At 39.9% G+C, this 17,376-nt stretch overlaps 1 protein-coding gene across 3 annotated transcripts in view; it reads right to left on the reverse strand.

Annotated features, from left to right (window-relative positions):
• Positions 1-5,221: 5,221 nt before the first annotated feature.
• The window catches only part of pawr (PRKC, apoptosis, WT1, regulator), a 78,557-nt gene continuing 66,402 nt past the window's right edge, over positions 5,222-17,376 (reverse strand). For 2 of the 3 annotated variants that reach the window (XM_084049643.1, XM_084049644.1), the window contains exons 6-8: positions 15,087-15,191; positions 6,966-7,048; positions 5,222-6,367 (exon numbers count right to left, since the gene is read on the reverse strand). In XM_084049643.1, the coding sequence (XP_083905769.1) occupies positions 6,358-6,367; positions 6,966-7,048; positions 15,087-15,191 (198 nt within the window). In that variant the 3' untranslated portion in view covers positions 5,222-6,357. Of the gene's footprint in view, positions 7,049-15,086; positions 15,192-17,376 lie in introns of all 3 variants that reach the window. The other variant, XM_084049645.1, reaches the window with a different exon arrangement.

Consider the following 17,376-nt stretch of genomic DNA (forward strand, 5'->3'; position numbering starts at 1 on the left):
ACAGCTGCAGGCCTGCTGGTTTTGCTTCCTTATCTAGGCCTTTAGTGTGAATATGAAAATCCTAATCAGTGAAATATTCTTCCCATTCTCTGTGCTGCTGCTCCATTGCTCAGATTGCAACCATTGTTGCTGCTTTCAGTACCAAGTCCTGCATTTCATCACCCACTCGTCCACCCCAGCATCCACCCTGGGGTACCAGACTGAAAGAAATAATGTCCCACGGGGTTGATTTTTATCCCACATATCCTACCCCCAAAAAAAGAAGGAAACATAGCAAATCTTTGGAAGTATAATATACACATTTTCCATACAAGTTGGACTTAAGGAATTCATTAAAATTGGTATTATTAAGATTCAAGCATATCTTGACTGTATTTTAGGGCAAACATTTAAAAAGCTGAGCCAAGAATGTTCAGATTACATCTATATTTGTCTTTTAACTAAATACTTGTGTGCGTCCCTGCATTCCCAATAGGCTATGAAGGCTTACTTTGTGGGTCCTAGAATCTCTAAGAGAGAACTTTCAACTATCAGGCTCCTCTCCTGTGGAACCATCTTCGAGGTTTGGTCCAAGAGGCAGAACCTCTAAATACACATTCCAAAGATTATGAGAAAATAGTCGGCAAGAAAACAATCAACAAGTATTTAGTAAAAAGACAAATATAGATCACAAATATAGTAATCTGAACGTTGTTGGCTTTTTTTCATTTTTGCCCTAAAATAGAGTCAACATATGCTTGAGTATTAATAATACCAATTTAAATTAATTCCTTGAGTCCAAATTGTATGGAATATGTGTTTATTTGTACTTCCAAAGATTTGCTATGTTTCCCCTTTTGGGTTTGGGTAGGATATGTGTTAACATAGGGTTAAAAATGAACCCCGTGGGACATTGTTTCAGTCTGTTACATGGCAGAATCTTAAAATACACAATTCAAGGATTAAGAAAATGCAGTTGGTAAGAACTATTTAGTAAAAACAGAAATATATAGTATGTAATATGAACATTTTTGGCTGTTTCTTTGGTGTTGTTTTTGTCCTGTAGCCTAATATAGAGTCAAGATGTGTTTGAATCTTAATAATAACCACTTTATTCCTCGTGTCCAAATTGCATGGGATTTATTGAATTTGATTTACTATTATTATTTGGTTGTTTCCTTCAAAAGTTATGCTCTTTTCTATTTCTTCCATTTTCAGGTTTGGCTTCAGGATATGTGTAAAGGGTTAAAAATGAACCCCATGGGACATTATTTCAGCATGTTACCCGGCAGAATCTTAAAATACACACTTCAAGGATGAAGAAAAACCAGGTGGCGGGAAAAAAATCCACCCTATGCGCGTGGATCCCACTTTCATCTAGACTATATGATTTTTATATATGGGACCACGATCTACAGTACACTGTAAAATCCTCAGTGTTAATTTAACTCTGACAGCGCACACATTTGTACATTCTGAGTTATATACCCAATAAAGGTCCATTTGGTTCCTAAAATGTGACTTCTACTGTCAATGCTGTACACTGTATTAAATATCACGTGCCAACATTTGGGGGTCAAAAGCAGGCCTTTCCCCTTTTTAACCAAGTTATGCCTCTGGCCTGCCACTTGCAGATGATACTCATTCTGTGAACTATGCTAATGTTTGACTGCCTTTTACAGGACATTTTCAAAAGGGCAACACACCATGTCTCCCCATGGGTATTGAATGAAGGGTAGGTGAAGACTGATCTCTGCTACACTAGCACTGTTGCTATCATGACTGTTTGACTTCAGCCAACAGGCGCAGATTGTGATTTTTAAAACATTTGTTAAGCCAGATACAGAAGTTAGCCTTTATCTTGGGAAAAAAGAGACACCACAAATTCAGCAGGAAGGGATATTTTGGTATCTTAATACAGAGGTAGGCCTATTATGTTTTAAGATCTGTAGGGGGTTTGGTGTAAGAGAGGAAAAAAGAGCAGACCAAGTACAGAACCAAGTTCAAGTTTACTAAGTATTGAGGGTTAAAAGTGGTTAAAATACAGATTAACATGAATCCAACATATTCATATAAAAGACATGTAAACAAACAAACATAAATTTACCCAACATTGAGTATGAAGCTATCTATGAAATCTATCTAAAAGTTTAATCTGCAACACAATTGTATACAAATTGTAGTGGGGGTCCCTGCTTCATCGTCCCTGGGTCCTCGGCCTGAGAAACGTTGAAGACGCCTGGTTTACGATAAAGGGTTATAGGGAGTGAAGCAGGGGTCATCGCCATGCAGGCTTGTCGTGGATATTTTTGACAAAATTAAATTTTTGCCATGGACATACTGTATTACCAGAAACACATGAAGAGCTATAGCCTTAAATGAGCTTTACAGGTCTGTAACTCTGAGAGTTATGGGGGTCCTTGAAAATAAAAAGATAGAGAACCACTGTCCTAGTGTACTCCTAATGTGCCATAGTAAATCAGTATCATACATATTCTGATAAAAACCTGAAGACTGACATTCAGTAATTGGGTCTTACATGTCAAAAACAAAAAAAAATCCACGGACTCATTTGTCCGTTGTGGAGTCTCGCTAGGAGACCGCCTGACAGGTAGGCACTTCACCATGGAGAGACAGTGGGAGAGAGACAGAGAGAGGCCCTACATTCAGCGCAGCAGCCTGGGCCATGTCATAGAGGGGCGTTACCTGCCAATCTCCCTCATGAATCAGCCTCAACTTAGCGCACCTGTGAGGACCGGCTAGGTGGGGCACCAAACTATAAAAGCAGCCACTCTGTCTCAATTCCTCACTGGGTACATACACACTTGAGCGTATGCTGACGGCAAACGCTACGCTAGCCCCGTACACACCAATGTTAAGTTAGAAACAGGAAGTTCCGGTCCGGTTTTTCCTATAACATGGGTGTGTACGGGGCTAGCGTAGCGTAGCGTAGCGTTTGCCGTCAGCATACGCTCAAGTGTGTATGTACCCACTGGCTCTCCTGGTGAACAGATGGCTGCTCAGGCGGTAAGCAAATGCTCCACTATTTCCCTCACAATGTTAATTGCTGGTGAAATGTAGAACTAAAGGACTGTTTCTTTTACCTCATAGGCAACCTGTGGAGAGATGTGAAAGAATGCTGATATTATGATGCATGGACCCCCCGAACCCGGGAAGAATTTATGTTGAACCCTGTTTTGTTATTATTTAAAAACGTACAATGCTCTCTGAGCGAGGCTGCAAATAATTCATTGGGTTCATTGGGTTTGTACCCTGCCTTCTGTCTTGGCCTTGATCAGTATCCCACACCGTGTACAGACACATTGATGACCCCTGGATTGAAGGACTAGTTTGAAATCATTTCAGGCTTTGGAGGAAATTGCACAGATAGTGTGCTATGCCTGCTCATGCTTCCTCACGTCCTGACGCCCTCCACCCTCTCTGGTGGCAGAGTTCTTTCTTGCATCAGGGCTCTGAGAAATCGAGGAAATTGGGCTGGGAGAACCGAGAGCATGAAACCATTGAGGAAATATGGGCTCCATCAAGAACAAGATAAACATTTTTCTCTTTTCTCCCCCTGAAACAGATCTTTCCATTCCAAATCATTATATGATACAAATAATCAAACAGTCATCTCCGGCAAGATATTTCTGGTCTACGTCTCACAGCAATATGTGGGGAAAGCAAATATATATTAGAAAAATAAACGGATGTGCTTGAGAAGACGATGGATTAATTAATGTGATTCACAGTCCTCAGACAGCCCAATCAGAACTGGGCACACATGAACAACTTTCTACTAAAACGTAGACGGTGCAGCATCAATGAGCACATACTGTATTCAACAGGCTCATAAATTGCTTGTCCAAACTAGAAGTGTGCGTGTGTCTCTGAGGCTAATCTCGTAAATCAAATGACCGATCAGCACATTTCTTGTGCACACTGCCACAACCTGCCAGTAACTCACCCATTTTGTTTTCTTTAACATATTGTGAATATCGTTTTTACATTTTTGTTGCCAGACCCAAGGGGTCGGGCTTACATGAGGCTTTGTATCTGTTTTGTCCATACATGGTATGTCACTTTGTCCCCCGGCCCCAGCCAAAAAAAGTCTGTCCCCCTTTCGTCATAGAAGGGACACACGTCATGCGAAGCCCGGCCATTCAGATTTCAACCACTAGGGGTCTGGCAGTACCAGGTCTCCTGGTTCTAGTTATAGTAGATGACAATCAAGATTGGATTGGGCTGAAAAGTTGCCCAAATATGTAGATGACGGACATCACAGTACTGGTGTCATAAACTGGCCACATGGTTTCCAAGATCCACATGGAAGCCATGCCGTTATTAGACCCCGTCTTGTATTACAGTTATTCTATGAGAATATCCACCTCATGAACCCTAGCATCCCTATTATGGGCATGTCTGGGCATAGGCGAGCATTCAGCAAATATTTAGAGAATGGTAGATCAACAAGCTCACAAGGGATCCTATTGCTGCACATTGCGAGCTTGTAGATCGGCTATTTTCAGCGAAGAGATGAGTGTGGAGGGCAACAAGTATAGCCCCTGAGTGACCTGGTCAACAGAGTTTTTTGATTGATTGAAATTTCTATTAGGCAAAAGAATGTAAAACAACACAGTTACATTTATAATGCTTTTGTCTAAAAGGTCCGGCCAAAAAAGTCCTTGCGGACTTGTTTCCGTTGGGGTCCTTGAATTAATTTCATAGACATATATAGTAGCAACCAAACAGTTCAAAAATCAACATAAAAATACAGAGGGGAAAATAAATACCACTATGTACAAAAAAAGCATAGAGTAAATAGGGTTTTAAGTGGTTAAAATGTTAATAGACATTATGGACAAACACTGCAGGCTGCAAGAGGCTATTGGTTAGTTAGTATTAGTTGGCATTAGTCCCAGTAGGTTTTCTATATGGCGTCTCCAAATTCTAGCTCTAGGTGAAGACGTTAATGATTTGGATAGCATAATAGAGAGGTGTGTGATGGTGGAATGTTCTAGGTAGCACGGAGGTGTCCCAGATTGGCATGATGAATAACCATGCTCTGTGTGTGTGTGTGTGTGTGTGTGTGTGTGTGTGTGTGTGTGTGTGTGTGTGTGTGTGTGTGTGTGTGTTTGTGGCCTACAGGAACTGAACTCTCGCTACTGTCACATCGCATTACCGCCTCAGCGCCATGGCATCATTGCATCAAATTAGTCTTAATGAACACAAGCGAGTCGACTGAAAGGAGAGATAATCAAACTTTTATTAAATGACTTCATCTTCTGTACATGCATAATGTAATGGGAGTAGAGTTATGGGTTCATTGTGTGTGTGTGGGGGGGGGGGTGTATTGACCCCTCCCCTCGTGTCTGTGTCTGCATGAGGAAGTTGCTCTCTTGACTCATCCGGTCATATCACCTAAAACTACACTTTATATGCCACTCTACGGTCTCGACAGAGTACACGATGCAAGAGGTGCAGTTTTATTTCAGAACAACAGTGGGATTGCAAATATCAAGATAACAGATAGTTTAAGTTACAGTATAGTGTGCCTTTCCTAGCCACTTGGCTGAGAGAGATGGATTTTCCAAAAGTATGTTCAGTTGATTTGGTTATCATACAGTATAAACATAATGCACAGCCACAGACTGCTAACTCCATACATCCTGCTTGCCTTAAAATAGAGAGCCGATAAACATCTATCAATATCACAAAGTTGTAAACACTTGAATTAGAGAATGCAAAATGCTTTTCTTGAGGGAAAAGAATAATTCCACATACAGTATACTACAAATGGGTTTTTATCCTATATTATGTCACCAGCAATAACTAATAATACTCAGTTATTAACAATGAAATGGCTGAAGCACAGAATATACATAATAATCCTGCTCGCTTTGCTTGTGATTTATACTGCGGCTATATCCTATACCATTACTTCATTCAGCCTTCTTAAGCACAATTTATACTGTAGTTCTTCATATGACGGATTCACATGCAAAAATAACAGATCCACAAGCTCATAACACGTCACATCGCAATCTATAGATCTGCCATTGCGCGTGATTCCATCGTATGACCGAGTATAAATTAAGAATTTGATTCAAATGTACCAAACATCACTGGAAGCAGAGAGTAAAGCCTGATCGTACAACAAAGTTTAAATTAGGCTTAAAACTGGCACTGAAAAAAAAAGCACCAGGCTTTAGCGTTTCCTTCAAGGAAATGACTCTAATCTAAACTGGTATTAGAAGATAAAAAAGTGTCACATGCGTTGGAAGGTATTTTGTGCTGTGCTGAATTTGGACCGACTATCACAACACAGGCTCCATCGCAGAAGGCTGACCTTCCAGGCCAAGACGACTGAAAGAGATGTCAGACGTCACTGAGGAGAGATGGAGATGTCATTTCAGAATGACCTGGGTGAGTAATGTGTGTACAATAGTGGACTGATAGTGACTCAAAGGACAGATGATGTTGTTTTTCCAACTTAAAAGACATTATGTGCTTTGTTGTGGCAAATCATACATTCATTTTACTTTTATTTATTTTTGACTTTTTTGACTATTAAACTTAAAAATGAACAACTCTAAATGGCCTATATACAACACATTTACATTAAATATACCATCACAAAGCTCCCCATTCCCTAGAAATAACTATAGGCCACCAGTTTCCTTGCTTTCCATAACAAGTGAAAAAGATCCTCTCCAGAAGATGTGTTTAAGGCTGTGTGAGGCTCTGACCGCCACTACTTTACAGTTTGTCTTTCCACAAAGCAACAGTAAATAGGAAGACAGAATCAAATAGACACATACAAGCCATGCTCATGGACTTGATGCAGAGTTTAAATCAGGGAGAGATGGAGATGCTTCATTCAGGAAGATACTGGGTTTGTTGGATCTGGTACTGGGGCTGGTCCACAGAGAAAGAGAGCGAGAGAGAGAGAGAGAGAGAGAGAGAGCAGGAAGCAGGACTTCTACCTCGTCAGCTGGCCCACCACCTTCAGCAGAGTCTTGTTCTCCTGTTTGAGTTGCTCATTCTCGTCTTCAATGTCATCGAGATCCTGCGAAATGGAGGGGGGCTAAAGTGAGACGGGTCCATGTCAGGGGAAGGAAAGAGAGTAGGCTATTTACTGGGAATACATTTTCTACATTCCCCCAGCAGATGACTGCTTAGATGGCTCAGATGAGCGCACAGGGAGAGCTGCTAGGGGTTTAACATCTTGCTCGACACACTTGGACACAGACATGGCAAACCGGCAACCATCTGATTTCAAAATGTGCAAAATGTGAAAGTTGGATTCAAGTGCTGCTTGCCGCCAGGTCTCCCATTTGACCACGCAGCCTTGATTGCAACAAATTAAACAATAAGAGCTTTAATTAGTTGCAAATGAGAGAGCCTGCGGGTGTCTAGAGTGCTCTTGAGTTGAAGCGACACTTGATTTTAACTGGTAGCTTAAACGTTTTACAAATCAAAATCACAATACCCATCGTCAGATAAAGTAAAACTTTCTTCTGTACCCATAGCTTGTATGCACCTGTTAGTATAAGTGCTCTCTGCTCCATAGCCTTACTTTCTTCAAAGTATATCCAGAGGCTGATATTGGGCCAACAGATCAGCTTTATCTATGCTTTCACTCCCAAATAAACTTCTACATTGAGTCAGGATTCAATCTTGCTCTGCCGAGAGCAGGGAGACGCCAGACTGGATCAGCTGTTATCTACTGCCTTCCCATCAGGCCGCAAGGCTCTCGTAGGGACATTTTTGATGGCTATCGCCACGTCGACTGTTCTTACATAAAGGCTTACTCTTATGACCAACTTCCTGCCCATGCGATGCTATCAGGCCTCTCCTGACCTCACTGTGTTATTGCCTCTTTTGTGTGGAGATTGATTGCACTGTACAGTCTGACCGATATATTGGCCATTATTTTTTACTTTTTTGATGACATCAGTATCTGCAATTATGCAGCAGATGTGTCACGATTTAAAACATTATTTATTTATTTTTAAACAGCAGATCTACAAGCTCAACACATCACATTGTGATGAGCTTTTAGATCAGTTATTCTTTAGAACATTTTGGAATAGGGCTCAAGTGTTGTTGTTTTTTTTGCTTGTACATTGTATAATTAAAGTCAAATTTTCTTTTTCATATATTGGTTTAATATATATATATGTTAAAGTCTGTCTGTGTAACACTAAGTCAAATAATAAAAAGCAGCCCAGTGAAACAGATTCTCCACCGGCCTGTGAAAACTATACAATAACTTCGACCGATGTCTTTGTGGCGCAGAGGGCTGGTCTCTTGTTTGGGTTGGAATGTCTCCTCAGTGGGAAGGGCTGTGATATGACTTCTCAAAATATTTTAGACATGAAAGGCATTCAGTTCTTTCAGCCCCCTGCTGAGTTCCCCTTCTGAGATGCTGAAAAAAAACTGCTTTTTTTTTTTACCACCATCCTCTATGACCCAGAATGCAGGGGGCAGTAGTTGTGAGATGAGGAGGGTTTGTTGACATTCTGGGAAATAAGGTACAGGGACTCGGGGGGGCCCTGGGCTAGGGCTGTGAATCAAGACGGTGGCTGAACGTGAGAGCAGTGGTGGAAAAAGTACTCACATTTTTTACTTAAGTAAAAGTATCAATACTGCAATGTAGAAATACTCTGTTACAAGTAATTAAAAGTCTGGAATTCAAAATCTACTTGAGTAAAAGTACATAAGTATTGGTATCATAATGTACTTAAAGTACCACAAGTAGAAAGTACTCATTATGCAGAATGTCCCATTTCAAGTTTTCATGTATAAACCGTATGAAAATCTTTTGAAAATAGCAGATCTACAAGCTCACAATGCGTAGATCGTCTATTTTCAAATGGCCGAAATGTATACAGGTATAGGGCTGAAGTGGGTAATGTATGTTTTGTAAAATCTACAAAGTAACTAGCAACTAAAGTTTTCAAATAATTGTAGTGGAAGGACTTTTGTTGGAGGGACGTCCCATTCGCTTTCCTAGATGGAGTTCAAAGGGGATTCATACGTTGGGTGATCTATTTGATGAGAATGGTTTGCGTTCGTTTCAGAATTTATGTGACACATTTAATTTGCCAGGCAACTCATTTTTCTTTTATTTACAACTGAGAACAGCCATGAGGACTTATGGAGTTCCGTGGCAGACTTCCCTTACAATGCACCCTTTACATAGACTCATTTGTGACGTTAGTAGGTCAAGAGGCCTTGTTTCCGCATTGTATGTTTTTTTTATTAGAATCTAATTATGGGTCCCTAGCTGTGGATACTCTATGGAGAAATGATATAGGGAATTTGGAGCCTGATTTTGATTGGGACACAGTTTGGTCTAATATATTGCTGTCTTCTAGGAATCCAGATCATCAACAGATTCATTTAAATTTTGTTCACCGTACATATTTGACTCCCCGTAGATTATGTGCTATGAGGTTTATAAATAGCCCCAACTGCACATTTTGTAATCCAAATGTTATTGGTACCTTTTTTCACATGGTTTGGGAATGTCCAAATGTTTCCTCTTTTTGGAGTATGGTTGCTGCTAAATTGTCATTACTTTTGGGAGCTAATATTACACCTTCTCCATCGGTATTTATATTAAATGATGTGTCCCTGCTACAACTGAACTGCACACATAAGCGCATCTTCTTTGCTAGCTTAACAGCTGCAAAGAAAATGGTAGCTACAAGGTGGAAACCTCCTCATACTCTAACTTTTCGCCAATGGGCTTTAACTTTTTTAGATATTGTTTATTTAGAACTGTCAACGGCAAGGTTGCATGGAGCAAGTGAGAAGAACATTGATATGTGGTCTAACGTTGCAGATAAGATTAAAGACTTGGTTTAAGTGTTGTATAACAGTGTTATAACCTTGCACAGATATAGACATGGTGTTTGATCCTTACATTTTGAGACATTGTTGGTCCGGGGAGGGGTGGGTGGGTTTATTTTTATTATTATTGTTTCTGTTTAAGTTGTTTGTATCTTGTTTTTGTTGTTGAAAAATGTATTCATTTAAAACCATGATTGTATTTCGATATAATAAAAACAATTGATAACAAAAAAATAAATAATTGTAGTGGAGTAAAAGTAAAAGTACTGAAAATTGGAAATACTCCAGTAAAGTAAAAATACCTCAAAATTGTACTTAAGTACAGTACTTGAGTAAATGTACTTACTTAGTTACTTTACACCACTGCGCAGCAACACGAGTATACCTGACCTTTAACCTGTTTGCGACTGGTGAGGGGTGTCACCCAGATCTGTGAGGCTAAAACCAAACGGAACAGAAGAAATGACCTCTGCTAATGGGGTCATTTACATCTGCAATGCAGAGCACTGCTGCAACCCCATTTAAAAGCCAGAGCGTGCCTGTTATCAGTGATCAGATTTCATGTTTGACAAAACAAATCTGTCTTTGTCTGCTCACTGGCCCAGGTATGAGACCATGCAAGATACGCCACAACATTGGGATCCCCCTGTATTTGTCAAAATACATCCAAAACGTAAATGAGGTCCACGATCATAACACCAGAGGCAGCTCCACGGATCATGTTCAACCCAGATTTGTCTAAGGGAATTAACTCGTTCTCATGCTATAGAACCAAAATGTGGAATGCCCTACCAAAAGGAGTAAAGGAGTGTAAAATCCTACTCACTTTCAAAACTGCCCTAAAGAAACACCTTCAGGAGGCTGCAATTCGAAAATGGCCCCTGTCAAAGTCCTAACCGAATAGTGAAAATAGCTGCTCTGCAAGCTCAAAACACCTCACAGTGCGATGCGTTGTGAGCTTGTACATTGGCTAGTTTCTCTCTTTTCCACAAGAGTGCCTTGGTCTCATCCTTTTTTGCAGGGAATAAACTGTGTTGGTAGTTACTTTCACAATGTATTGTATTACATAATTACTTATTACTTTACTTTAAAATTACAAAGATATATTTCTGTGCCAAGTAATGTTATATTACTTTTGTGTTTCTTCTCAACAACGCATCCACAAATACAGTGCAAAGAGGACTATGTAGGCATAATATTACATGGAAGTAGAGAGGCTAAATTGAATTGAATGAGAAGAATGCCAAAATTATGTTTTTTGAAACCCAAAAGCCAAGGTCTGGGTTCTTTGGAAACGATCTTTTCTATTAACTTTGTGACACAGAAGGTCCCACGCAAGGTCATTGTTCATTATTCTACCAATATTAATACAAAGGTAAAAGGTACGCACATTCAGAATCTCCAAATTGGATTTGGATGAAAAACTTGAAAAAGCTTTACAGCGGTGTTTGGATATTGATTATATTCCTCGGCTCTTCCCAGAGTCAGTTTTACAACGTTAGGCTGATTATCTGGTGGGCAGCGGTGGCCTAAAGGTTAGAGGAGCGAGTTTGTAACCGAAAGGTTCTGGGTTCGATTCCCCGAACCTGCAGAAAGAAATCTGGGTGGGGAAGTTAATGGCCACCACTTACCCCACCCCCAACACAGCTGACGTGCCCTTGAGCAACACATGTATTATTCAGTCTTATGCTAGATGTGCTCCTGTTTCTGCTCAATGTTAACCATATAGATATATATATATATAACTGTAATTATAATTACACATATATAATCTCAGTTAATCAGTTTTTAGAACATCTTATGGGGACAGAGCATAGAGTTAAAAAATAAGGGACAGAGCCCTCTATGTCTCGTCCGTCAGACTGCAGATGATATCTTCCCAAATCTCGCGAGTGTGTTGCTGGGATAGAGAAAAGTCGATAACACAAGTTGATTTTTCCCTCATTTGTGTCTCTAAAAAAAGCAATTTTAGTATGAAAATCTTGTACATATTGTGTGTCTTGTGACGATTGGGTCCAATATTTAGTTCAGTAACCATGGAGCTAAAGAATGGTTCAGAAGCTGTGTTCACGTTCACTCTTCCATTGGAATCAATAGACTCCAACTTCCCTCCAGTCACCTAAAAAGGTGTCCACCTACTCTTGCTATTTCCCTCTTGGACTGAACCCCCAACTGCTCCATTGGAGTTGCTCAGTGACCAACAGTATAAGACTGTGGTTGTACTAGGCAGCTACCAGGTTTTAATGTCTGTGTGAATGTGAAGCGAGAAAGAGAATTTTATTCTCAGTGAACCTCCCCTGGGTAAAAGAAAATATATTAAAAATAATCTGAAGATAATAAAGTTGTAAAGTTTTTCATTGGCTTAGCCAATCTCCATTAGACCCATGACAATGAAAATCTGAAATTATTTTAGATAAAAAGTGCTTGAAAGTCTGTTCACAAGCATGGCACCAAAACACAACATTTAATTGATCTCCCAATACTTTTTATGCTAAAAAATAAGTAAATGAATAAAAGTTACGTCAACAGAAACACACACAGAATACATAAATAAATACCTAATCCATTGAAAGCACACATACATACATACATACAGTACATATATACATACATACACACATACATACATACATACATACATACATACATACATACACACACACACACACACACACACACACACACACACACACACACACACACACACACACACACACACACACACACACACACACACACACACACACACACACACACACACACACACACACATACATACACATATATATATATATATATATATATATATATCCCTCTCTATCTCACTGGCACCTGTGCAATGGAGCCAAGGGCAGCACAGGCTCTCCCACCTTTTCGGGGGCAAGAGCAGGGCAACTCCACACAGCCCCCTGGCCTCCCCACCACCCAGAACGACAAAGAACTTAATATCAACCCACATGAAACGAAATGTAACATATATATATTTAATCCACTTTTGTTTCCGCGTACCCCCATATATCCTGTTCAATGGTTTGATCTATTTGAACTGGGGGCGAGGCCGCCTCTCCACAGTGATTTTTACACACAGTGGAGAGTGGAGAATGGATTTTGGACTCATCATGGAAAAGACTGATGCACTGTAAAAGTAAGAATGAAACGTTTAAAAACATAACCAGACTGTCTTTACCCCCTCACGTGAATTAACTTATCCCCTGACTGATTTATATTCAGATCTTAGTTGGAAAACAACTGCCATAATTAATGGCATATCAAGTTGTTGGCAGTGCTGTTAACTGCATCAGGGATATAATCACATACAGTTAAAACACGGAAAGACAAAAAACATGCTGAATTGAAAAAATCTAAACGTACTGTCCAAGACACATTTTGTAATTTAGTAGCCTTGATTCAAGACTGTCATATATCATTATGACCGATGATCGTCTTGATCCAAGGCTAGTAATTTAGTGAAGTTTGCATGGCTTTAGGCTTACAACAGTAGGCTATGAGTTCCCAACACCAACGCAAGCCTATCCAGAGCTTTCAATCTACAAATTACAACTAACTAATTAAAAACTCGGATACAGGATACTGTCGATTGAATATGTTATCAACTGGAAATGATGATAATAATGGAGTTGTTTGGAAGAACATCGACTGACATGGTGAAGAGCCTAATAGCCAATCTAATCATGTACAGAATTAACTGGTCGCCGTGCCAATGTTATAATCATTATAGCTTAAGCTTAGATATTGATAAAGAAAGATATTGGTCATGGCTGTAATTGCTGTTGTGCGCGTGCAGAAGCACGCCGGTGGTGTTGTGATTGCATGACATGTGTGCCTGTACTACATGCAGATACCAGCAGCAGCAGGCAGGCTGTCTGCTATGCATCTGTATGTTTTGCTATGATTTCTCAAATCATTTTAATTCAAGACGTGAATATACGTCATGCAGCCTATCAATGCTTGTAAGCCCCGCAGTTAACCATGTGGGTTCACATCAAGTACAAATGTTAGCCTCCGAATGCACGCAAACATAATGTAAAGACTATGGCCAATACAATCAAACAGTAGTGTCTCGTCCACTTTTGCATCTGTTGTCAGTGGTTTTAACTGCTACTTGTAGGTATGGATGTTATACAATGTTATGTGTGTGTGTGTGTGTGTGTGTGTGTGTGTGTGTGTGTGTGTGTGTGTGTGTGTGTGTGTGTGTGTGTGTGTGTGTGTGTGTGTAATCATATATAGAGCTTATTTGTCATTGTGCATGTAGTCTATTTGTGCTAAATTACATAATTAATTACAAAATGGAATAATTAAATATAGTGTATAGATATATATGAAATGTATAATATATAATTATTATAATTTTATTATATATATTTAGAAGAGAGCTTACTCATTCTCTGCCAAGGATGTCTTTTGACGTTTATAAATCAAAAGCCCAGACCGCCAACGTCTTTTTTTTTGTTTTTCCACTAGAGGGCGCTCTCCTCTAACATAGGAGTCACCATTTGAGTCCCAGTGAACCCATTAAGCAGAAAATCATGTGATCGCAAAAGAAAAAAAAAGCCCATTCGCTTCCATGTTAAAGGATTTGAAAAAAATCAATTTGTTTCTGCTTTCTGTTGCTTTTGGCGAAAACTACCCCTCATTCAACTGGCCATATCTATGGAACGGATTACCACGGAGGCACAAATTTCTTTCTCAGAGTCTACGAGACCCCACTACGTATTTTTAAGCGATCGGCCGGTAGATCGTTGTGAAGAATAACATTCTATGATTTTTCAAAGGTTAGTAAAAACACTTGAAAATCGCTGGCAGTGGCGGATAATCGACAATGTTTTTTTCTGGCAGTGAATGAGTTAATTGTAATTGTGCATGTATAGGAAATAAGAATCAAGAATCTTTATGTGTCACACTCACACAAGAACAAGCAGTAAAATTGCTGCAACAATTTTGTTTAGGCAAAGCAGCATGTTTTGTGTTGTGCGGGATATCCGATGAAACGCGTCGGTGGGAGGGGTCTGGGAAGTTCAAGTGAATGCGGGGAGCTCGGGGACTTTTCAGCGCAACTGTGGTGGGAGGAACCAACACGCCATCAGTCATCAGCATGACTGGTGCTAAACAATGATACTATGAGGCATAGGAACAACATACTGTAACACCGGCATTGCAATAGAATTAAAATAAATCTCTTAATTTAGTGCTAGCATTATAAAATAAGTGAAAGCATGACTACTCACTCTGTTCAGCAAGTCAATTTCCTCCTTCAGTTTCCCAATGAGGTCATCTTTGTCCTCGTGAGCTTTCAGAAGCCTGGCATTCTCTTGACGCTCTTTGGCCAGCTCCTGAAAAACGCGCACACACACACACACACACACACACACACACACACACACACACACACACACACACACACACACACACACACACACACACACACACACACACACACACACACACACACACACACACACACACACACACACACACACACACACACACACACACACACACACACACACACACACACACACACACACACAAATCAGGGAAAGGAGGTATTGAAGCATAACAAAAAAAGATAACTACATTATTTAAAAAAAAAAGTGCTTATCGGAAGCATCTGATTCTAAATGTGTTTGAGGCACAGACAGTGCAAGACAATGCTCTAGCAAAAATGTCAGATATTACAGTCCTAGTGGTGGCTAATCAATACTCAATCAGCCCACCACCTTTAGCAGAATCTTGTTCTCCTATTTGAGTAGCTTGTTCTCTTCGATACCATCGATGTCCTGAAAAGTGGGAGGGGGGATTAAACTGACATGGGCCCGTGTCAGCTGTGTCAGATCGTGTGTCCCCCCGATCACGCACGTTAGCAATTCAAGAGCCTGCCTCTGTACCTTTGAGGGCCGTGTTGGGTTACAGTGCAAAATTTGAAATTTTGGAATCAAGTGCTGCTTGCTGCCAGGTCTCCCATTTGACCATGCAGGCTTGATGGCAACAAATTAAACATTAAAAGCTTTAATTAGCTGCAAATGAGAGCGCCTCCGGGTGTCTACAGTGCTCTTGAGTCGAAGTGACACTTGATTTTTGGTTTCTTCGACTACCGTGGCTGCTCAGAATAAGCCAGACTGTAATGTACATATCACAATCTTAAAAGGGAACTGATACACAATTCTATCCATAGGGTTTGTTTGGGTTAGGTTACCCAGACAAAAACTTATATTGCAGCATGTTGTCTGTGTTGAAAGGGAAACAGAAATGGTTATTTCAGATCAGACAAGATTTATTCTAGATATTATAAGATGTTAACCTGGCAACTGGTCTGTAGCTTTAACTCATTCCCTGTCTAGAACGACTAAAACGACTTCTGTCCATAAGCCATGCCTGCCAAGAACGACTAAAACGACTTTTAAAAAAATTATTATTATTATTTTTTTTACATTTTTTTTTTTTTTGACCCAAAGACCAAGGAGATATGATAAAACTTTAAAATTCTGTATCTCGGCTCCTGAGTACCTTTTTTCTTTCAATGAAAAATCTTGGCAGTGTTCAAACGCGGCCAGAAATAATTCAGGCAGTGAATGAGTTAATGTTTTACATGTAAAAAAAATCTGTATAACATCAGATATGTCATCAGATAAAGTAAAGTGATTAAAGTGAGTCAGTGTACTTGAGTGTGTGTGTGTGTGTGTGTGTGTGTGTGTGTGTGTGTGTGTGTGTGTGTGTGTGTGTGTGTGTGTGTGTGTGTGTGTGTGTGTGAGACAGAGATACAAGGTAACAACTACAGCACAACTTGAGGTTCACTTTTTGTTTTAAGCCATTAAAACCAGGAAAGCATCGGTGTCATTCATTTTAACCAGTTTAACCATAATTTTATACTTTGGCTACTCAAAAATCGTGAAAATGTGGTCAAATCTTTGAATATATATATATTTTTAAAGCAAACATGGTCAACTCAAATCTTTGGTTCTGGAGGTCCCTGGAACAACAATGGTGGTCAGCGGCCAAATACAGTACATCTAATTTTGGGGGTCCTTGACATGAAAAGGTTTGAGCAACACTGATATAGCAACACATAGTTTTTCAGAAAACTGTTTTAAAGATTTAGAGGACGTTTTTAGAATCGACCTCAGGTCTTTTTGGTTTATTGGTTAATGCTCTGACTGAATTCCACATTCCCAGCTTCACCTTGCTTCCACTCCACAACGTGTTTCCATAGGAACCCATCAAGCAAAGCAAAATGAGTAAGTGTAAATCTTATCTGAGAGAATATAGAACATGTAGCACCAATACGAATAAATGCTTGAGATTCTTGACTATTGGCTTCAGTTAATATAAAGACTTCATACAGAGATCTCGGGGGGAGATTGCTTCACCTTTTTTTGTTTCTTTTACTAGGGACCCATGTGCCATTTGAATCTGAGTGTACTGGAGTTGAGCCATGAAAGCAGTGAAGAGTGGAGTGTGTCATTAGAGTGCTGTTGGAAGGGGCGAGACATCTCCACTGTAAAGGTCATCTCTCCAGGA

The sequence above is a fragment of the Gymnoscopelus microlampas genome, assembly GCF_963454915.1.
Source record: "Gymnoscopelus microlampas genome assembly, chromosome: 23".
Taxonomy (NCBI): domain Eukaryota; kingdom Metazoa; phylum Chordata; class Actinopteri; order Myctophiformes; family Myctophidae; genus Gymnoscopelus; species Gymnoscopelus microlampas.